At 32.7% G+C, this 25,358-nt stretch overlaps 1 protein-coding gene across 4 annotated transcripts in view; it reads left to right on the top strand.

Annotated features, from left to right (window-relative positions):
* Positions 1-25,358, top strand: part of LOC140437504 (homocysteine S-methyltransferase-like) — a 151,413-nt gene that overhangs the window by 89,742 nt on the left and 36,313 nt on the right. For all 4 annotated transcript variants that reach the window (XM_072527071.1, XM_072527068.1, XM_072527069.1 and 1 more), the window contains one exon: positions 24,737-24,898. In XM_072527071.1, the coding sequence (XP_072383172.1) occupies positions 24,737-24,898 (162 nt within the window). The remainder of the gene's footprint in view (positions 1-24,736; positions 24,899-25,358) is intronic.

Raw genomic sequence — 25,358 nt, 5'->3', positions numbered from 1 at the left:
TTGCAACTATTTGAGAGCCTTATTTATTGCTTACTAGAAATTTGAAAATTTGCGATTTTTTTCCAGTAAGCTGGATTTCAAAATTATTATGCAAAAACCTATCCGACCGATCTTAACAAAATTTAGCACACGTTTTAAATATATTAAAATGTTTTTCTAGGCGGAATATGGAGCTTGTAAGTCAAGTTTAGAAAGTCGAAAACATTTAAAGGATTAACTTCATTTTTTGTACTTTTTTTTCCAATTATTGCTATTTTTTCAACAATAGACATAAAATTTTCAATTTCTAGCTAACGAAATATTGTGTAAAATTTAATAATGAAACTTTTCACTTCTTATAATTTTTTCTCTAGGATCAATATTTTCCGAATTATAAACGAAAATATTAGCAAAAAAATGAGGAATTTTCAATTTTTTTCAGATTTTGTTAAACAAAAAAATTTAGCACAGGGTTTGCGACTGGCGCATATCGTGATTATCGATATTGGGCACATCCTGAAGGAATTCCAAAAAAAAAATAGCTTCCTATGGAAAATGTCCATTATGGTCTGAATTTCTACAGATCCCGCCTAGTCTATTATGATATTCCTTTTTAGCGACTGTGTATAAAAATATTATTGCTGATCGAATTCAGGATGCCTTATTATACTTTATTATAGCTTCAATATTATCTTAATTTTTCCTTCCACTTCCATTTATAGTTTTGATTTGCTTATTAGATTTTGTCTGTGATTATCTCCTTCATGTTCTGGTTTGTATTTTAGTCGTATTTATGTTCATTGTATTATATTTAACAATTATTTCTTTTGGCCTAAGAGTGCATACCCACGGTTAGAAACTAATTTTATATAAAGGATTTTACACAGAGATTATCCTCTATTCTCCAAGAGGCTGATTAAATTCAAGGTATGTCTCGGATAGATTAAGTATATAATATAAAATAACATAATATATTATAATATAATATAATATAATATAATATAATATAATATAATATAATATAATATAATATAATATAATATAATATAATATAATATAATATAATATAATATAATATTACAGTGGGTGATCAAATTATTATGATCACTTCAAAAAACTTTGTATTTTGCTGTTTAATAAAGAATAAAACTGCATATAAGCGTCTAATGATGTGAATATAATACAAAAATATATCATAAACACGTTCTTTTACAACATTTTAAAATATTTTTTTCTTTGACCTTAAATAACAATTTTTTTTTAATATTTTGTGTGACCTCCTTTAGCTTCGATGACAGCTTTGATCCTCCTTGGCATGCTTTGAATGTTTCTCAGGCAGTCTTCTTTTATTTTATCGTTTCTGTGCCAGGGGGCAATGAGTCTCTCAATTAACTGCTGCTTATTTATGACTGTTTCCTGGGCAATCCCCCTCTTCATAAGCTCCCATAGATTTTCGATCGGATTGAGGTCTGGGGAATTACCTGGCCACTTCAGTACTTTAATTTTCTTTTTTTCCAGGTACGATGTTACTGTTTTTGCCTTATGGTACGGTGCTGAATCGTGCCTAAGGTAAAATCCTCCGATTCGCCAAACCAGTCTTTGATTTGTGGCATGAGCTTTCTTTCCAGAACTTCAATATACTGATGTTGATTCATCATTCCATTTACAATGTACAACCTCCCTGTGCTCTTACTGCTGATCACAGACCATAACATGATCTTGAGAGGATGCTTTACTCGCTCCACTATGCAGTCCTTGTGATATTTTTCACCTACTCGCCTTCGGATGAAGGCCGACTTATCCATGAGTGTCTCTACTGTAGACTCATCGGAGAAACAAACCTATGAATAAAAAAAATTATAAGATATTTTTTTAGAATAAAAACAGTGGTTGTAGGGATTTAAACTTTAGTAGTGACGTAATTTACCTTATTCCAATCCTCAATTGTCCAATTTTCGTGTTCTTTGGCTCATTCCAGTCTCTTTTTCATCATTGCGATGGTAAACTTTGGTTTTTTTGGCTGGGCGACATGATTTGAAACCTTGCTCAGCAAGCCTTCTGCGGACTGTCATGTCAGAAACTGGCATCCCAGCTTCACGAATAAGTCCCGTGAGGATTCTTCTTGGCTTCTTTCTATTGTTTACGAATATATTCCTCATTTTTCTTTCCTCTCTGGATGTAGTGACACGCTTTCGACCACATTTTTGTGGTTTGTTGGTATCAATTTTTTTCTTGATATTGCTCACTATTGCTTGCGCTACTTGGCATTGTTGAGCTATCTGACGATGGGAAAGCTTTGTATTCAATAAAAGTGTCTTTATCTCCAATATTTTAAACACAGGCACATCTTTAGCCTTACTCATTATGATTTTCTTCTCAAAAATCGAAATGTTTTGAAAATGTCTTTAAAATTAAAACTGATAGTTTTTTTTTTCACTTACAATCACCACTAATACATTAATAAAACATACTACACAAATAAAACGATACTAATCTTTCAAAAACAATACAAAAACATACAAATTCAGTTGTAAACTCCAAGCGCAAATTCACCACAATGTGTACGTTGTCACGCAATTTGACACTAATGACATTTCTAGAATTGTAAACGTCAAAAAAGTAAGGTTATTAGTGACAAAATATATTGACATACCTTAATCGTATAGCAGCATAAGATTTTATTTTAAAATTTAACAAATTTGAAAAACTTTAACTTTTGTTTATGGTCAGTTCCACATTCTGCTCCTCTTCTGATTCTCACATCTTTATATAAATATCTCTCACATTATTATATAAATTAAATAATATGTTTAAAAATATTAATTGTATTTATATAAAATTATTTTAAAACGAGAAGTGTGTTTAAAATTTAAACACATGATTCAATATTGTTATTAATTGAATAACATTTCGGACTTTTAAATTTTGACTTCTACTTCTTTTATTATCGGATTACAAAATTATTATGCGGATGTTATATATATATATATATATATATATATATATATATATATATATATATATATATATATATTGTTATGTTTCCTCTTTCCCAACCAAAGAAAAATAAATAAAAAAATCCATCGAAATAAAATTTCAAGATATCAATATAACCAAATTGTATATAGTAATTTAAGATAAGATTTAGTGTAGATAAGAATAGAAATTTGTTTGGCTTCCGTTTCAAACAAAATTATCAAAAAACCTTTGTTTAGAATTAGAAGACATTTTACCTGTAAGTTAATCTTTTCATTGTTTGTATAGTCGAGTATTAAATGACCATATTCTAATCTTTTGAAATATGTATAAATTGTGTATTGACAAAACCAATTTTAAAGTAAGCTATTCAGTTTTTCTCTGAAACCGAAATTAGGCTTTTCCAAAATCATGTGGTAAACACAATTTGAGCTTTTGATTGGACGGTCGTTTTTAAATGCAATTTGTGAGTCGATCAGGAGACGGGAGAAGTTAGTTATATTTTGGTCATCGAAAGGAAACAGTCGTTTGTCTCAAGATAGGGTGTGGTTCGTGAGTTTGGATACCGGCATAACGAAAAGAAGTGAATAGTTTGCAGAAGGAAATAACAAGTAGATTAAAAGAGGTCCTTGTATCTACCGTGGGCATTTTATAAAGTATATGTGAAAGTATTCTTACGGCATCAAGTTGACAAAAGGAGGTCCTGGTGTCATAAATAAGTAGCTGAGTTTGGAGAAGTGAAGGTGTTTTTTGTGTAGTCTGCAGGAGGTTTGCAGAGGCGTTAAGAAGGAGCCGAGGTGCCAAAGAGGAGAGATCACATCGTTGAGGAGACTGGACTTTTCTGGGTATGTTCCAACATACAACTCAAGAAGAAAATAAGCTGTAAGTGTTTGTACAATTGAATTTTATATCTGTGAAGGATCGGTTTGACATCATGGTCATTAGCATTCAAATTTAAGAACTGAGGTTTGTTAGGCTAATCAAAAGTTTAAAGTTTTGTTGTTTCTTGTTTCAAGTAAAGAAAATTTTAAGTAAAATTGGTTTTCACGTAATATAAATGTATGTAACTTTATAATCTTATTATTATAAAAATTTAATTTATTTTCTTGTATGCTGATTGATACGATAACGACAGAATTTAATAATTGTTTTATTCGTTCATATAAAATAAAGAAACGTAAATCTTTGTAATATAATATATTTGTATTCTTATCCTTTCTTCTATCCCGATAAAAGACAACTAGAAAATCTTTTGAATCCATCGAACACAGGTAATATAAGGATTATTTTACTTCTGATAACAAATAAGTTATAATTCTTTTTTATTGGCTCAATAAACTAAGATTAAAGTCAAAATAAACAATCATATAATATATATATATATATATATATATATATATATATATATATATATATATATATATATATATATATATATATATATATATATATATTACATTATTATTATAGTATCATATTTTGTTTTGTACAAAAAATGGCTGTTATTTGTGCTAATTTTTAGTAAATATTTGTTTTTCAGACCCGATTCATAAATGGTATTTTATATGACAATTTATAACGATTGAAATTTAAGCTGATTTCGTTCAGTTAAACGTTTATTAAATTGTAATGGCTTTGGTATTATGTTACCTTTTTAATCTAAAAAACATAAAACGAATCAAAATTATTTTTACGGTTCTATTCATTTGATAACTTTTCAATTAATTTATATAAAAATATTTTTGGGTGTTCAGACAGCTTATTTTGAAATTTTTGTATTTATTTGTATTTATTTATCTAGATTTTCCATTCAGATCTGAATTTATAAAAGCAAAATATTTGTATTTATTATAGAGATAAACAATGCAATTTTGTATTGGACATAACACGGTTTTGTTGTTTTAGATCATTGAGTTTTATGTCGATTGTTAATTGGGATATGCAAATGCGACTACCAACCTTATTTGTTAAGGATAGAACTGTTATTTGTGAATTGTATATTATATTTTAGTTGCAATTTTTATATAATTGCATCGGAAATAACATTTTTATTATAAAATACATCGTACTTTAAACTATAAATCAGTTAGCTGTATACTGTAAAATAAAGTCTTCATGGATGTTACAAATTTCAAATCGAAAACATGATAATAAAAAAATGAAAAAAAAACATGATAATAATACTAATACTGGGAGACGCAAACGCACAACTGGGGAAAGAAGGATACTTGAAAGACCTAGTCGGAAACGGAAAAGGAACTCTACACGAAAAAATGACAATGGCCACAGAATCCATCAACTCCCAGCAACACTAAATATGACTTTCTTATCCACAAAATTTGAGCAAGAAAACATAAGGCAACTTGTAGACATCCATCTCGCAGTGAAAATCAAATTAATCACGTTCTAGGAACCAAAGAGTTAGTACAAAAAACGCTGGACACGAGATCTTACAGAGATGCAAAAGCGGACACGGACCACTTTCTGGTAATAATAAAAATAAGCGCGCTCAAATGGAAAAAAAGATATCAAGCTAAAACTAACCCCAATAAATGGAACCTGCAAGCATTAAAAAGGGCAGAAAAAAGAGAAAAATTTGAACAACAAATGAATGAAAACTTATCCAACCTTATGAGTCAACCCACAAATTTAGATGAAAGATGGCAAGAATTAAAAATCAAAATAATTGAAACAGTAATAGTAATAGGAAAGAAAAAAACGATAAAAAGAAATAAAGACTAGAACGACCAATGACATGGATTAATAATCCATCAAAACAAAACAGAGAAGAATACAAAATAGCTAGAAACAAAGGCAACGTAACATAAAAAACGAAGAAAAATGACTGGCTTAATGAAAAGCCAGGAAATATTGGAAAAGACAGAAAAAAATCATAAAATAAAACCATTTTATAAAAAAGTCAAAGCAACAAAAATTAAGCCCAACATTAAAATAAAAGAACTAAAAAACCAAAAAGGAGAAACCGTATTTAAAGATGAACATATCAGCAGAATATAGGAAGAATATTACGAAAAAATGCTATTCACTACGGAGTAGTGAGAAGTAAGACCAATAATTCAAAATAACGACGAAATAAAAATTCCCACAGAAGAAGAAATATAAAAAAAATTAAATATCTCCTAAACGGAAAAGCAGCAGGAGAAGATGAAATAGCAGCGGAACTAATAACATATGGAAGAAGAGAATTACATAAAGAAATAAACAAGCTAATACACCAAATATGGACATAAAACACACTACCAGATGATTGGAACAGAGGTGTTGATTGTTTGACAGGACCTTATGTCCTATTATACGGGCCTTATTACTGTTACTTTTACATATTTTCACCTTAGCCCTACTGGATACATTTTTACTTTTTAGTGATTTGTTCAGAGTAAAGACTCAACCACTACCAACCAATCGTTAATTCCACACAATAATTTTTCTTTTTTTAACAATATTTCTTTGGGCAAAAGGTAAGTTTTAATGTAGGTTTTTCCTAGTGTGTTAAAAATCAGAATTTAATTTACAGTGTAAACAGTACATTGTAGTGAGTTATAAAACATTGTACCGATACAAAAAGTGAGGCGATTGGATAAGATAGTATATTATATATACAGTGTGTAAAAGCCAAATGGAATAAATTCATTATTTAGGTTACTGTACATATTTATAAAAAATCCCGAACCACGTCAAATTTAAATTATAACTTGACATTGTTTAACGTGAAAATGCAACCCCTACCTTCAACCCCCTTAGAATGACAGGTACAACCCTCAATTTTTAAAATAGGAAGTATAGGCTTGTGATATATGGTTTGAAAGGTCTTTTTATTCTCCATTCAAAAATGTTGTCGCTTTCAAGTTTATTAAGATTCATTAAGATAAAATACATTAAAATCATGTGGTTACCGAAATTCGCTAAAATATACTCAAAACTTATTTCCCGTTTAGGTCTTGATAATGAGAAAGTGAACAAAAACCATAGCAATGTGGTTTTTAGATGGTAACCATTAAAAAACTTTAAAGAATTTCCGTGGCAACGTTATTTTAACACGCATTAGTAAATTGTTTTATTTAAGTTGTCAGTATTTTAATTTAAGTAAAAAGTTCGTTCAGTTCAATTCTGAAAAATGGTTAGATTAACGGAAATGCATAAAATAACAGTTTTACAAATGATTGGTTACGGAGATAACACCCGAACACAACAGGAAGTAACTCGCCTATTTCATGAGAAATTTCCTAATTTACCGCCTATATCCCAAGGAACAATAAGTAAAATAGAGAAGCAGTTTCGCGAGTTTGGTCATGTAAGGCAGATAAAAAAAGCAGCTGCCAATGCACTGAGTGATGAACTCAAATTAGATGTGTTGCTTGAGTTTCAGGAAAATCCACATACATCGAGTAGACAGGCATCCACTACATTCAATGCTAGCCATACATCGATAGTAAACATATTAAAAGAAAATAAATTGCATCCCTATAAGATGATACCTACTCAGGAGCTCATGGAAGACGATTTTGATAGGGGAACTTTTTTTTGTGAGCAAATGATGGACATGTTGGATAACAATATTATCCAATTAGAAGACGTTATGTTTTCTGATGAGTGTACTTTTTCACTTAACGGTCATGCTAATCGGCAAAATTGCCGCTACTGGGCCGCGGAAAATCCTCGCTGGATGAGAGAAGAACACACTCAATACCCTCAAAAGGTTAATGTTTGGGCAGGGATTGTAGGAAACAATATCATTGGTCCCTTTATCATTGAGGGCAACTTGAATGGCAACAATTATTTGGCACTACTTCAAAATGATGTCATTCCAACGTTGGCAAATTTATATCCTGATTCAGGAAACCCTCAAGTTCCAGCAAATACGATATGGTTTCAGCAGGATGGAGCACCACCACATTACCAACTTAATGTCCGGCAGTACCTCGATACAATATTTCCCAATCGGTGGATAGGGAGGCGAGGATCGATTAAATGGTGAGCGCGATCAGCTGATCTTACATTATTAGATTTCTTTTTATGGGGATATGTGAAGATCCATGTGTACAAAACTAAACCTTCTGATTTAAATGACTTAAAAGAACGAATAACGCTTGCGATTAGGTCGATCACGCCTGTTATGTTAAATAATGTTAGAAGACAGTTTTATTTGAGATTAGGATGTTGCCAAGACGTTCGCGGTGAACATTTTGAACATCTACTTCATTAACATTTATATTTCTTTTTCGTGTTCTACATGTTATTACGTTTTGCATTACATTTTAGTTTTTGATTGTATTGTAGCGATTTTCGGTAACCACATGATTTTAATTTATTTTATCTTAATTTATCATAATAAACTTGAAAGCGACAACATTTTTGAATGGAGAATGAGAAGACCTTTCAAACGATATATCACAAGCCTATACTTCCTATTTTAAAAATTGGGGGTTGTACCTGTCATTCTAAGGGGGTTGAAGGTAGGGGTTGCATTTTCACGTTAAAGAATGTCAAGTTATAATTTAAATTTGACGTTTTTCGGGATTTTTTATAAATATGTACAGTAACCTAAATAATGAATTTATTCCATTTGGCTTTTACACACTGTATAAATAACAACGTTCCAGTGATGCGCCCATTTAGAGCTACAACAACAAGAATATACCAACATTAATGGATTAAAATAACTTAAAAACGATTTGCGGATTGGAGATCGAAACAAATTTAAAATATAATTTGTATTTTACATTTAACTATGATTCAATCCCATATAAATACAATATTTAATTTGCCACAAGAAAACAGTTTCAGACACAACTGGGACTTCCGAAATATGTGAGACAATCTATACAACTGAACCTGTTTATTTGAATAAAAAAATATCAGAAACAAGTTGAAACGAAACTCAATAATAGAAAGCGAAAGAATGGCTTTCAATAAAATTTACCTACTGCATAGAGTAGAAATAACTTGCGAATTCAATGCCAGTATCAAGTAACTAGCGAAAAACAGTCGGAAAAACCGGTGAAATGCCGGTGAGGCGTTTAAAGTTACACGTGAAAATGGTCGGAACGTATTTTCACAAGTGCTACGGAATTTAATTTCCATTTTATATTTTGTCTTTTAGCCACAAGAACATGAGGGAATAAAGAAACTTTAGAAGATATACGGCAGGCTCTAGTGGTATGTAATGCAGAGTTTGAAAATGTACATGTGTGTAAGAACTATACTCAGGAGTGCACTGGCACAGCAACCTGAATGTACTCTTGCGTTGGAAATAACAAAAGGCAAAGTAAATTCCTAAATTGTATACAAAGCAGGAAATTCTTTGTATATAAAATACGTTGTAATGTCTTTAGCAATGAATTGTCGTGAATTTCAAAAATATTACCAAGAGCATAAGTTTAAGATGATTTGTCTTTATAAATGATATAATATTTTCATTAAAATCTCATTAAGAAAAACAGTTTTAAAAATTAATGGGAAAAATCTCAGTAGTTGGCTGTATACCATCGTTTAAAAAAACATACAGAAGTTAAAACACTTCACCATTGTATTTAGGTATATAAAAACATATACAGTAGACTCCCTCTATAACGAGAACTGAAATGACAGACTAATTACCTCGTTATAAGCCGATCTCGTTATATCAAACAATAATAATACTGTGCATACATATGAATCTGTAGTTTTCTAAACCATTAACTTCCTATAGTGAAGCCATTCGGAGCAATATAAGATGTTAATAAATATTGTTTGAATGGCGTTTTTGAAAAAAAGTTGTTTACTTTTATTGTCAATGAAATATATTAAAACATAAAAGAGTTGTTTACTTTTATTATCAATGATATACGTTAAAACAAAAAATCTGTACTTATATTTTTTTCCAACTACATAATGTATAAAGCGTATTCTCAAGGATATCATAAACTATTGCTTCTGCAATTTTAAGAACTCTGTCATTTTTAACTGCTTTAAATGGTCCAGTATCATTCCATCACATTTTCTAAAGATGTGAAACAGTTGTATTTATTCATTGTAAAGAAGTTTTTTGCGGGCTGCAGTTAAGTTTATTGAGGGGCTGTTTGAAAAGGTATTTATTTATAGCCACGACCCGACCAAAAACATAAAAAACACGTTTTTGGATCTTATTTTCTCTCGTTTTAACCAAATTTGCCTCGCTATTGACGGTTATAGTCCAATAGAAATTTCACGGGACATCTAATGTATCTCGTTATAAGCGAAACCTCGTAATAACCGTGTTCGTTATAGAGGGAGTATACTGTAGTTAAAACTGCTTGGTCTGTGTCGTCTTAACTGACAAGAACCACGTGTTAAAAACCGAGCAGAAAGACATGTAGCTCCTCAAGTATTAAATTTTATCCATTGTCATCGACCTAGAGTCAACATATAATTTAATTTTGGAAAGATGCAAACCCATATATGGATGTCATAGCCACAAATTCATTGTTAGCTTCAAGTACATAAGGCACTGAAGATTATCTGATTAGATCGAAAACGTTATGCTGCTACTGTATAAATTTTGACGACACTTGTAAAATTTTTAACTATATGTTTTTATATACCTAAATACAATGGTGAAGTGTTTTAACTTCTGTATGTTTTTTTAAAAACAGTTTTCTTTTGGTATCTCAGGTTCTAATCAAAATCTTAGTGAGAACAAACCATATGGTATTGTCAGTAGTTTTTCTGTGCGTTTCTGGGCACTAGAAATATCATATACAGATACGGAGTTACTATTATAAAATTATTATTATTATAAAATAATTATTATAAATTATAGTTACTATTACAAAATTAGCAAGAGATACAGTACATTCAACCAACATTTTTAAACGAAAAACGGAATTCGCAGAAAACCTTTCGTTGTAGTAAAAGACAAGGTAAACCGCACTGGTGTTCTCCATAATTTTTAACTCTTTGCTAAATTTTAGGTATAACATAAATATATGTGTCATTACCGCGTTGTTCATAGTTTTACATATTTTGTTACATTTTTTTAATAAATAGTATTCTTGCAGAATGTTATTTAACGTAAATTTCTTTCACCTACCTATTATGTGCTAAGGATAATTTATATTCAAATGAGATATACAAAGTGCTAAAATATTACTTTTAATTGTTCAACGTGAATATGGATGAAATAATAAAAAAAAGTAAGAACTAAAAAGGATACCAAATTGGAGAAAAACAACAAATTATCTGCTATGCAGACGACGCAATACTACTCTCTCAAAGTGAAGACGATTTACAACGTATTCTGCACCAATTTAATATAACTGTCAGAAAATATAACATGTTAATTTTCCAAAAAAAAAAAGACAAAATGCATGGGTACAACAGCAAATTTACTAAGATGTAAATAGGAGCTGGAAGGTCAGATAATAGAACAAGTGATGGAGTTTAAATATCTAGGCATCACATTATCTAGCTACGGAAAGCTCGAAACTGAAGTGAAAGATCGGGAAAGAAATGAAAGGCAGAATTTACAAAACAGTCATTAGACCAATAATGACATACGCGGTAGAAACACGACCTGACATACAGAGGACAAAAAGGATGTCAGAAACAGCAGAAAAATTGATGGCAAGATACTATGGGGCAGAGCTAGAAGTACAGATGCAAGGTGAAGAATATCAAGAACTGGGTAAGAAATAGAAGAGCAGAATGAAACGATCATATAAGCCGAATAACAACAAATAGAGTAGTAAAGACGGCAAGAGACGGTTCCCCAATAGAAAGACGATCAGTAGGAAGACTACAAAAACGATGGAACGACAACTTACTGGAGGCATGTCTACATAAAAATAAGAAGAAGATGAAGAAGAAGAAGCTTGTAGGTATACGTTTTCTGCTAAGTTTTTTTTGGGACGCATAAAAAGAGTCTATCTAAAATGGATACGAAAATTTATTTAACTTATAACATCTTATAACAACAAAAAAACATCTCGATGGCGGTGAAATTGAGACTATACCGAACGGTGATCCAACTCACTGTCCGTTATGGCAGCGAAATCTGGGTTATGAACAAAAATCAGAAAAATATGATTGTACAAATGAGCTGTACAAAAACTAAGAAATTAGCTGGATCGTTAAATCAAACAGGCTTAGATGGAGTACGCGTTATGAATACAAGACGAAAGATTGGCAAAGGACTCCCTGTTGCAAGGTGAAGGGAAGAAAAGAAGGGGAACCACGAATTAAATGGCTCGAAGAGTATACGGAAGGTCTACAAAAAATGTGGATAAAAACTGAAGAACTGCGGCCATGAACAGAGTTCAAGGGATTAAAGCAGTCGAAGAATTTCAAGCCAAGGTCTGTTGAGCTTATAAAACCCATACATAGTTTGTAGGATTATAGGATCGTCCGTTCTGACTAATAATTTTGTTATCTTACGCTGGTTCATACGTAAGTCTCACTTTAATACATTATTGAGGGGCGGATTATGGTTTAATATATCCTTATCTTGGCGTTTCTTGGCATATTTTCGGATGTTATAACAGGCATTTGAATTCTTTGAGGACTTTGAAATTGTATTCATTTATGAGATACCTCTTCTTCTTATTGCGCCGTCTACTTTCGAAGGTTGGCTATCCAAATGGAAATTGTACCTTTGGAAACTGCTGCACGAAAGATTTCTGCGGATGATAGGTCAAACCATCTCTTCAGGACTTTCAGCCACGAGTAGGTCGCCGTGGATACTGCTGGCTTCGCGATATGCGAGAAAGGTTTGTAACGAAATATTTTGCCTTAGGGGGTTGAAAATTGGGGACAGAAATTATTGGGGCAGAGATAGGGCAATGAAAATAAACGATACTTATGCGAACGGCACTCAGGGTTTATTTGGAGTAGCTGGGTCGTGGATAAGTGAATGGCAAGGGGGTTGGATTGGGGCAACTACAAAAATGAAAGAAAGGGGTACTTACATGAATCTCCTAGAACAAATGGACAAACAAAACAACAGGAAGGACCTCTAACTATTTAAAATAGGGACGCCGCTTCGAGTTGCCAAATTATAACGATAACAACAACTAGTTGTAACTATTGAAATAATTGTTAGAAATGCAAAATATATCTTTTTAAATGAAACTAAAAAAAGTGGTTAGAGAGTTAAGAAATAAACAAAATGGTTTAGAAAAAAAATAAAACATTTATTGTTGTTCTTTTTATATGCAGTCATTTTTTTTCATATCTAGCTTTATCTTTATCAGCCAAAGCCCCATATTTGCTCTTGGTTTCGTAATCGGCTTCGGCCCACCTTCTACCCAATTCTTTGGCAATGTCTCCAACACCATATTCAGGTTTTTGAGCCTTAACTTTACCGCGTTCATCATTGCAACAAGAGGGACACCCAGTACCTGAGGAAGACCTAGAAGATGAAGAAGTAGATGATGATGATGACGAGTAAACCGTGTAAGATAACCTCTATCGTTTTAAGTCGCCTTCTCATTCCACTATTGTAACTATTCATTTATTGTTGTCTCACCACAAATAGTTACAAAAATAGACAATAGAAAAATACTATATTCATAGTCACAAAAGTAAATACAAAAATAACAAAGAGAAACACTTACTATTATTACTGGGCTATAATTTATAACACAAATGAATTATTACAAATAAAAAATTATCTTTTTAAATGATAAAAGCAATTATTAATAAAAATGTTTATTTTTACTTTTCCTTTAAAATTTAAACACAAAAGTTACCTGGATTGCACTGGAGTTTTACACAAAAATGCTGGGGGTGGAAACCAGACTTCACTGGAATTTCTGGGGGTAGAACTGGGCTTAAACTCTCTGCCACACAAACAAAAACTGCATATCGCACTGCGAATTATTGAGGTTGGAAGTTGGAGCACTGGAATACAAACTTTGGAACAGGCAGAACTGAACACAATGGCAAAATGTGGTTATATTTCAAAATCTCACTTAGACTGCAACTACACATTGAACTGTTACTATTAACTGCCACCACACACAAGATTTTCATGGAAAGGGACGAAGAACGAGAAAACAATACACATTCGACGTAGAATTTGGACTAACGCTGAAACAAACCGCTCTTGACTACGCCTCAGCGAGAATTAGTAAATTCTTAAAAATTTGCTTAACTTGGTATAAACAGAACACTTAGACGGTAACGGGAACGCAAAATATCCTAAAAGCGGCTTCGATCAAAGAATACCGAGGAAATACACATCTGTGAAATATAAACAAACTCTAAAATGGTTTATATAAACTTTGCGACTCAAAGAAGAATTGAAAATACTTTTTGGTATTTTAACACATACGAGGGGATTTCAATATATACCAAAGAATTTAGAAATGCTACAGGTTTGGACTATCGTTAATGGAATTATTCAGTGGAAAGGAGAATCTGCTCTCAAGAAGAATATTTCAGCTTTTATATCTTTAATGTAAACGTTACTTATTTTTTTTGTAAGTTTAGAGACTTAGAACATATATTTCTTATGAGCGTAAGCGCAAAATTTCGGGCCAATGCTTTTTAAATGCATTCATTTTTTTCGAATCCTGAAAAAACTAATGTGTTTTTGAAAAATTTAAACGCAGAATGAAAGACTACAATATTACTGAGGGCCGAAAGTCCCTGAAAACTTTTATAATGTTTATTTTAATAAGTTACAGGGGTGAAAAAAAAAGAGAAAATTTAGTGTGATTTTTAATTTCAAATATCTCATTCAAAAAAACTTTTTGTTTATTCTAAGGGACTTTCGGCCCTCGGTAATAATGTAATCTTTCATTCTGCGTTTAAATTTTTCAAAAATATTTGTTAGTTTTCTCAGGATTCGAAAAAATGATTGCATTTAAAAAGCATTGGCCCGAAATTTTGCGCCTGCGCTCTTAAAAGTCAGATATTTGAAAATTATTTTGAAATTTTAAAAATATTTAATTCAAAGAAACATGTCCTCGAGTTCGACTCTGCAATCAGATGTTTTTATTCATACTTCTGCCGTTTCTACACATATTTTCATATTTTCGATTTCACTGCTGTTGTCGCCTTCCGTCTTGGAATAGCTCCGGGATCAATTTTTGGTTAAATATTGACAGTCAACATCCCGATGCGGTGAGCTGCTTAAATGATAAAGGAATATTTGATTCTAAAAGATTTTTGGCTGCACTTTACATTTACATATTTTCACAGAGCATGTCAACACGCGTTCGTAAAATATTTTGTAAAAGGAGGAAAAATTGCTGACATCACAAGATATCATTTGTATCAGCGGTTCATAAAATTTGAATAGCGGTTTCTGAAAACCTACGTTTATGGAAGGTTACAATGATTTCTTTATTAAAGAAGACTCATATTTTTAATAAATAAATAAATCTTTAATAAATTTACTAAATACATAATATATAAATTAATATATTGTCTGTCAGTAGGTTATAACATTTTTGAGTAATAAATTACATACATAGACATTGTATGGCATTTCACGTACCCTCTACGTTTTTAAACGGACGAGAATATAACCTTAGCCCATTTATACAGTGATGAGTGCCTTAAGAACCGGCAAAATAACGCAAAAGATAGAAAACATAATACGTTGTGAAATAAAAAGAGATAAAAGTAGTAGAGGTGGGAAATTATCGATAGAAACCTCTAATTTACATTACATTACATTAGGACTATCGATAGTTTCCCACCTTTAGACGTTAGCTTATGAGCTAATTGACTTCAGTCATAATATTACAAGTATGCCGTCGAACATTAACATTTTTTAAATTTCGCATAAAGTAAAAACTGATTGAAGGCACTAAAGCAAATGTAAGTAAACAGTTTAATTAGTAGTAATCTGATAAATACAGAATAACAAGCTATGATAATTCTGTATTGAGAAGAGTGTATGTGACGTCTCAAATCACAGTTTATTATTGATCAATACTTTAATTTTGGATAAAAACATACTCGTACTTGAACTGTTTTTACTTACATTACGTGATACGTATTACTATGATTGAAGTCAACCAGCTCATAAGCTAACGTCTAAAGGTGGGAAACTTTCGATAGATCTAATGTAATGTAAAGTAAATTATAGGTTTATATCGATAATTTCTCACCTCTACTACTTGCATCTCTTTTTATTTCACAACGTATTATGTTTTCTATCTTTTGCGTTATTTTGCCGGTTCTTAAGGCACTCATCCCTGTATGTGATTTGGTTACGAATAAAACAATAGAAGTTGCCTACCTTGACAGTTGGAACTACAGAACAACTTGGTGGGTATGGTTTTTGATACAGATGGTTCAAAAATATTGGTTGGGACAGTAAATAATTTGGAAAAGTAACTTTATTATATTGTTAAAATTGCATAATCATATCGACGGAGAAAACCAAGAGCATGGCATTCGCTAAAGATTTTTTGCAATGTAAAATCATAACTGATCATAACTGTCAAAAGCAATGAAGAATTAATGTAGTTCAAATGCATAACAGCACTAAGTAGGAAGATCTCCCAATCTATAGCATAAGAGAACGTGCTCTGAAGAATACACGTACAGTATCCATTTATTTTATAATTAGTTGCCGTCCAATATTAACGTAACGTTGCATTTTATGTCATCCTCTATATAATTTTTTTTAATGATAAAAGCGTTGCTGATTGCTGTCGAGCACATATTCATGAGTGTTAGGGAAATGAGTCTTCTACGCACAATCCGTTATAGGTTTTATTAAAGTTGGAACAAGAGAATAGGCTACTGGTTTCTCTGTTTACAAACTTTTATAGCATCTTCGGGCCCTCAAGAAACTAAGGCTATAAGATAATAATTAGTGTATGTAAACAAATGTGTATATGACAAAACAAACAATTATTTGAGTAGTACAGAGGACTTAATCAATAGTCAGTCATATAATGACACCAAACAGATAAAATAAAAATAAGTGTGTTTTACTTTTTAAAATTCATGTGTTTTTCCAAAATTTAAAAAAATTTTAAAATTTTGACTGCATGAGTATTTTTTTAATAAAATATAATAAATGAGAATACTTACATATCAGTACAGTTGTATTGATGCATCACGTGTAAGATATTAATATTATTATCCAGATTTAGCCATAGGGCTCACACTCCCTCTAAGGGGATAATCCACTTATGCCAGATACCTAGGGTATCAAAAAGATTCAGCTCTGGTAGGCCCCATCCGTGTTATCGAGCCCTAGATGACTTGATATGCTGGAGTATCTCCCAAAAATTTTCGTACACATTTGTACGTCGCGAGCAGTACAGCTTTCTGCATTCTTATAGAGATGTTCATTTAGCTGTTTTATCTTGTCTAAGGGTTTTTGGGAATAACACCAGTAGTAGGTAGTATAATAGGTACTCTCTGGGTACTTTCCATTCTCCATTGTCTCCTGATTTGTATTTCTAGATCTCTGTACTTGGCTTGGCGACATTTTCGTTATATTTACCACGCAAATTATTGTTATTAAGTATCGCCACAAATGTTGTTTTCCTAATAAGTTTATTACCTAGTATGAGGTCCGGTCCATTATATGCCGCTGGTTGGTCTGTGAGCACAGTGCGGTCCCTTGTAGTTGTCATATGGTCAAGCATTATGTCAGGGACTTGATAATATGGAAGATGGTCCGTTTGGAAAAGCCCCGTTTGTCAGCTGGTACTTGGCGGATAATCTTTCCTACTGAGTCATGGTGTTCTTTATAATCAGTACCGACAAACGCCTGGCATATGTCATTTTGGACTTGAGGTTTTTTAACAATATATTTCGGGTAATTTTTAGTTGGAATAACCTGATCATGAATGGCAGTAAGAAACCCTCAGGCTCGGGAAACATCTTTCCTGATGTTAACCAATAGTTCTACGCTGTATTGTCGACATATTCTAGTCTGATCGAATTGAGATCGCCCATGCAGAGGTTTACTCATCCAGGTGCGCATTTTTTCTTGCTTATTCAGGTGGTTTATCCGCATTTCTTATTTACTCAGTTTAAGCGGTGTTGTATCATCTACTGCACAAATTGCTCGATGTAAGATAGATGTCTCAGCCTGCACCTGAAAATAAGTTCTTAAATTAGCGACCTGTTTATCCAGTCGCTCATCTATGTCCCTAAGTCCTCTTCCACCTTGATATCGCGGTAATGTTGTTCTCTCTACTGCACTGCGTGGATGGTGTTTTTGCGCCTTTGTGAAAAGTGCTCTTACTTTCCTCTAAAGACTCTCTATATCCCTTTTTGACCGCTAAATAATACCAAATAAGTAGCTCAGTGCGGAACAAGCGTACGTATTTAATGCCTTAAATAAATTTTTACTAATTTAATTGTCTTACGCTTCGTACAAACTCAGAAGTTAGTTCGATTTTCATTTGTTTATGGTCAATTTTCTGTGTTTGCTTTACTCCGAGATATTTTTACATATTATTTTCACCCATTGCCTCGATATTTTGGCCATCTTGCATTAAAACCTCCGGGCTGAACCTTTTCTTCTGACTATATTTAGTATACGGCACTTGTCTAGTCCAAAATACATAGGTACTGTCATCATTTGAGAAAGTTTCTACAGTTTTTAGCATCTGGTCTAGGTGGTTTCGAGTGGAAGCTAATAATTTCAAAAAATTCATGTACAACAGATGATTAAGCTTCGTAACAACAGTATTGTTATTTTTTATGCTAAATCCTGAGTCAGTGAAGTTCAGTTGCTGAGATAGTGGGTTCATCGTTAGACAGAACCAATGGAAAAGGCCCCGGTTAATTGGGATATCTTCAGTTTCGATATTGGTTTCACCAGGTATTTGAAAATGGATTTTAGTCTTCCACTCTGTCATTATATGCTTCAAAAAGATCACTAGTCGATCACAAATATATGAAGTCGATTATCATCGACTTTATATATTTATATATAATTATTAATTTTTATTATTTGTTGGAGCATAACCACTGGGTTGCGGCTATTCTTTAGACAAGAAATGTATACAAATACATACAAAAAATTTAAATTACATTAAAAATGCACGTCGTTACCCCTTTTTTGTTTTAACGGTGATAAAAGTTTAAAATATGTAAAAGGGGGTTTTAAATTCATTAGTTCTTATTTTTTAGGTAACGTGTTTTTTGTAGTATTAGTGTGATGACAGGACTGTCAAGTCACATAATATGTCATGTCTCTAGTTTAATTCAATTTCTAATGACGATATTCATTAAAAGTTCATAGAAGGGAAAAAAGTATTGACTTAATTTACTGAAAATACCTTCATGCCATAATTGGCCAAATACTTGTTCGAGGTCAACAAAGAGAGCGGAACATGCTCCTTAGTTTGCGGTTTTCTCAATGACATCCGATCAACGGTCAAGTGCACTTAAACTTGATCAACGGTTTAGTGATTATTTCTGCAGCCAAAATTGATTAGGTCTCCTTGATCGAGGAAGGACCAATGAACCGTTTTATCAAGATAAAGTTTTCAAACAAATTGGACATAATTGGTAATGGCGAAATTGGTTGATATGGCTCCATTTTGTTGCAGTTTTTTTTGTCACAAAGCTCTTGTTTGACATACCTTAAAAAATGTCTTCTAGTGTCAGGTCAAAACGCAGTGCTTTTTTCGTATTAAACTTATTTTTAATTTCTTCAGCATTGTTCATACATACGAGGTGTGTTCAAAAATTCGTTTTTTGAAAAAAAAATTTATTTATTCGTCTACATGAATGTTCTTCTTCACGTCTCCTTCAAAGTAGTCCCTGTCAGATATTATGCACTTGTGCCAATGCTTCTGCCAATCCTTGAAACATTTTTTTAAACTCGATCTTTTGGATAGTCTTTAGTTCTATCAGCGATGCGCTTTTAGTGTCATCTATACTTGTAAAACGACGACCCTTTAAAGTTTTCTTTATTTTTGGAAATAGAAGAAAGTCACACGGAGCCATGTCTGGCGAATATGGACGCTGGAGTATCATAACAGTATTGTTTTTGGCCAAAAATTCACGAACAAGCAATGAAGTATGAGCTGGTGCATTATCGTGATGCAATAGCCATGAGTTGCTTTTCCATAAATCCTGTCTTTTTTTGAGTAAATCTAAGTCGTCGTTTACGTCATTTAGTAACCCCTGAGCAACTTCCGTTCGTCGCTGTTTTGGTTCAAAATTCATTTTGGAACTAATTTTGCTGACACACGTTTCATACCCAAAACGTTTGAAAAAATGTCAAGACGTGAGCCAATTTATATACCAACCTCATCAGCGACTTCTCCGATTCTAATTCGGCGGTCGTTCATAACCATTTCTGTCACTTTTTTTACCTTTTCATCGGTTCTTGATGTGCTGGGGCGTCCGGGGCATTCATCATCTTCAACGTCTTCACGGCCTGCTTGGAAACACTGATACCACTCGTTAACACATGATTTTTTTCAAAACTTGTTTACCATGGGCCTTTGTGGACATTGTCACACACTTTGTTACACATTAATTCATTTTTTATGCAAAATTTAATACAAATTCTTTGATCCATTTTTTTAAATGCTCATAAAAGGTGTCGAACCTTAGCGGCTGCTACAGGCAAGGTTAGCAATGAATATACCTGCAATATTATTATACGTTAGGGGGATGTATACCAATATAATAAAAACAATTGACGATCGGACTCTCCAAACCAGCGAAATTTAAAATTCTAGGTATTTTTTGAACACACCTCGTACATTCAGGAAGTTGTCGTTTTGGGATGAGTTTTGGCAATATAGCTTTCTCATTGAGTTAAAATCTTGTTTAAAGATGTTCTTCCAAACTACTTGCTTTTCCAAATTGTTGCGAACATAATTCCTATTATCTTTTATAATAGAAGGAAGTTGTGATACTTAAAGTTTAAAATATTTAGTAATTCTCCAAAGTAAGTATTCAATACTCTTAGCTACAGTACGGCTTTAGTAAAATGTTTCGTATTATATATTCACAGAAACTTCATGCATTAATGAAAAAATCATAAATATTTATTACGAATGGACTCGTTCATTGAAATCGCCTAATATACAATTTCGCGGATAAATAGTATTCGCAGCTCCAATTATTCTCCTTGAAATTTTCATACAGTGGTGTATCACTCTAAATAATGGAAGCTTTCCAACCGAGATTGGTGTTAATATATAGCCGTAGCGAATGATGCAACGAATTCACAGAGTATTAAAATTGCTCCGGGTCGACCGTCCTTCTCCCTGATGCAGTTTTGCATATTTTAAGCGTATTGCAGTGCAAATCCCCTAACGGCTTTTTTCACGTCGTGTTTACGGGTGACGATAGGATACTAACGTCTCTTTTACATATTTAAAGGATTTATTAGTTTATGTAATCCCGTTAGAGATTTTTTAACATTACAGGTGCGTTGAAATTCCTTTTTAATCAGCTCATAGAGCGGATGAGTGTCTCCCCTGTTTACCAGAGTATACAAACTTAATACATACAGAAAACGAACACAAAAGAAAGAATAAAATCCACTTTGATCAACACCTGCACGAAATAGAAAACCTTAACCAGGAACATGAATATTGAAATTTTTTTAGAACAAATGTACTACAAAAGGAATAGGGCTTGTTCTTATAATTAATGTAGAAGGTACCCACAAATAATACCTTCATATGAACCAACTAAAGTCTCTGAATCTTGTGCATGAAAATTTAAATACTGACAATAGACAACTGGAACGAGATATTAGACCAACAAACTTCTAAAAAGCACATGTCTTTCTACCTTTTTAAGTTAGATGTGGGTACAAAATGTGAAGACATGAGTTCAGTGCTAAATTTAAGGTATAAACAAAGTCGTAGTGTCCTTATACTGTATATAGCAATATTTCGCTGATGGTATGTGATAATATACTCGTGCGAAATGAAAAACCTCAGTAATAAACGTACAACCTATTCTTGGAGCATACTGTGGATCAGATCATAAGCTGCTCAAAATTAACTGTAGGCTCAAACTTCACACAACTAGAAAAATACATAAGACAAAACAGATAAGGGTAAATAATGCAAAAAAATTCCAGATGAAACTGATAAACAAGAAACAACCACAAATGAACAAATATTTGATGTCAGTAGAAACCTTAGAATTAGTGGAAAAAAGAATAATTATGCTACAAGTTGATATAAAAACAGAAAACAACGCTCAAGAAATAGGAGACCTTAGCAGGGAAATAAAATGTATGTGCGTCAGAGATAAAAACAACCATATAAATAACGTAGGTCAAGAACTGAAGCAACATCCAAACCGCCCTGAAAGTTATGAACTATTTAAAAAGTTTATATATTTGATCCAACAGGTCAAGCCACAATAAAATTGGCATAAATATTATACTGAATATATGCAACATCATATGGATCACAGCTGAATGACCTGATTAGTGGTGCGAATCAACATTTATCTCTATTGCATGCAAGCAAAATTTTGCTACATTTATTAAATTAACGGCTAAAGACCTTTCTACTTCCAGAGATAGCCGAAGAACAATGAGGAGTCGTACCAGTAAAAGGAACTCGTGACACAAAGATTTTCGATTCAGTAAAATGGGATCCCTTCTGGAGTATATCGGGAAATAGGTAGTACGTAACCACATAGTGTTGCCGAGGGTCTGTGACTGAGGTTTCTTCGGTCCCACAGTACCCCACGGACTTCGTACGGTCTTTGGATTTCGACCGTAAAGAGGATCTAGTGTCCATGCTTCTTTGTCCTTTGTTTTGGACAGCAAGATACTACTTATGTCTTACGACGGCACGTTTTATCGGAATCTATCTCTAGATTCCATCACGAGATTTGTAATAATGGACGTGTAATGTTTAATCTGAGGTTAAACACGTCTATAGAACATATAAAATGGGGCCAAGTGTACGATCTTGATGAGAGAAATATCAAAAGTCCAAAATACAGTGTAAATACGTTTAATTCGAGCGCTAGCTCTTCCGCAATTATACAACAAATAAATATGCAATAATAAAATAGCAGAAAATAATAATGCGTATTTAAGTGTATGATCCACGAGGTAGAAATATCCCAACAATCGATACAAGTCAAAAAGGCTTCAATACTAACCTATGAAACGTTATTCTAGAAGATTTTTTATCAACATTGTTTCTGCTACTGCAACTACGTTGAGAACAAAAAAATATAATTATTCACTATCACAATATAATTACAGTTACTATAAAAGTATTAAAACAAAACAAACGTAAACGATCATACACGATCTGACACAACGATCATAATAATATGGCCGTAGTGAGGTCGTTTTTAGTTACGTAATGCCCTCTCCATAGATTCTAACTTGATGTCTTTAATCTATAAATTTTTGAGTAGTTTTGTTTTGGAGTTTTTTTAAAAACGATTTCCGGATTGGAAATCCAAACGTCAAAACAAAATAAAAAATATAACTGCCGTTATAATGAATTGTGGTTTAATATTATTCAAAAAATATTAGTAAGATAATATATTTGTACCAAATTTTTCTCTACCTCGACTTTGGTGATTATGTGTAGAAACGAAAAATTTTGACTCTAAATATGTAATTACTAGAAGCTGTTATTAAAGATCTTTTCACTTCACTTGACGAAAAGAAATAGAAAATGAAAAGAAAACAAAAGAAAAAAGAACACTGTTGGCGCCTCACGTTACTGTGAAATTAATAAATATTTACTTTTTGATAAATTAACTCGACATATCCTAAAATGTGGTCGGACCATGCCGATAGTGCTCGTCCACTCAAATATCGAGGGTTTAGTTTGTCTGTTTAGTCTTAGTCAGTGTCGTGTCTTACTACGACACTGACCGTACCAGCCCTAGCCGCGTCGGAAAGGTTGGTGGAGTAAGTGCTTGCTCTGCAACAGCTTCCGAGCTTTCTTTGAACCATTGTGATTTACCGACAAACGACGAGACGGTCCACGTCGGCCGTTAATCGGCAGTTCTGCCCTATCCCACGGATCGTAAACCACAAATTTTGACAGGAAGAACGGTATATCATGTTGCGATGGTTACCATCTGCAAATTTTTTTTTTTGAAAATCCGATTTAAAGGAGCGCACTCACAAAACGTGGAGTGGTATTCTTCATTGGTGAAGAGAAATAGAAAATACGTGATCGAAAAAGACAAAATATATAAACAGGAACCAGCACAACGTGGAATACCGTATTTCTTCTCAATATTTTTGGTTTACGATCCCTGTGATAGGGCAAAACTGTCTAATTATGGCCGGCGCGTGTTATCTCGTTATTTGTCGGTAAATCGAGCCGATTCAAAAGAATTGAAAGCTGGTGCGCCGCATGTCCAACTCTTCGGACGCTGGTAGGAGAGATAAGGTCAGTGTCGTGTACATTTTACTATGAAGTGGTCTAACCGAGTTGTGTTGGAATTTTTATGATCGTATAAATTACCCAACTTAATGAAATTTTCACCGCTAAGACTGATGACGTACAAAAGACTTAACCCTTGATACTGACCATCGGAATGGTCCGACTACATTTTGAGTAGGTCGAGTGCATTTATCAAAAATTAAATATTTACTAATTTCACAGGAACGTGGAATGCCTACCAACTGTTGTCTCTTTTCTGATCGTTAATATCGATTTTCTGTTTCCCTTTGACGCCATAACAGCGAAAAGCGCCATTTCACGAATTTCATATTCCGGCTTAAGAGACCCCAAATAAATAATTTCTTTTCAATGTACCTATGTTCCTTTCATATGTGTTGTGTTTATCAACCTATACAAATTTGGCTTGAAACTTAGGGTTGTAATAATGTTTTTTATATTTGTTGCAGCTGGTGCTGATGTAATTATTACTAACACATATCAAGCAGATGTTAACTTGTTTGCCACTCACTTAAATATGACCAAAGAAGAAGGATACAACTTAATAAAAAAGTCAGTGGAAATGGCCAAAACAGCTGTAGAAAGATATTTAAAAGAATATCCAGAAGCAAGTAAGTATCAGTTATGTACTATAAATCCTATTGAATTTTTGGAAAAGTTGGTTCCATTTTATTTCACTTTTTTCGAGCATTATGTGTGCTCCGTGCGGCTGAAATAATATCAATCCATGTCTCTGATCCACAGTAAACACTAAACAACAATATTAAGGTTATATTTTTAATTTTGCAATAACCTACAATATATAACAAACTACAATAAACTCTTTCAGCTGACTTCTTATTTGGTACCCTTATTTGGCAAATAGATATTCGACATTTTATCTGTCAGATAAGTTTAGTCATGTCAGTTGGTAATTCAGATTTCTTTCCTTGGTGGTGATAGGAGTTTAAATCTAAACTATCAAAAAGCTTTAAATTATTTTACCTATTAAATCTTAAAATTACAGCAACCAATATTTTTGGCAATTTTGATAACAAATTAATCGTATTAGTAATTATTCCTCTTCTTTAG

This window comes from Diabrotica undecimpunctata, chromosome 3, assembly GCF_040954645.1.
Source record: "Diabrotica undecimpunctata isolate CICGRU chromosome 3, icDiaUnde3, whole genome shotgun sequence".
In the NCBI taxonomy this organism is placed as follows: domain Eukaryota; kingdom Metazoa; phylum Arthropoda; class Insecta; order Coleoptera; family Chrysomelidae; genus Diabrotica; species Diabrotica undecimpunctata.
This window is presented reverse-complemented; position numbering and strand designations above follow the sequence as displayed.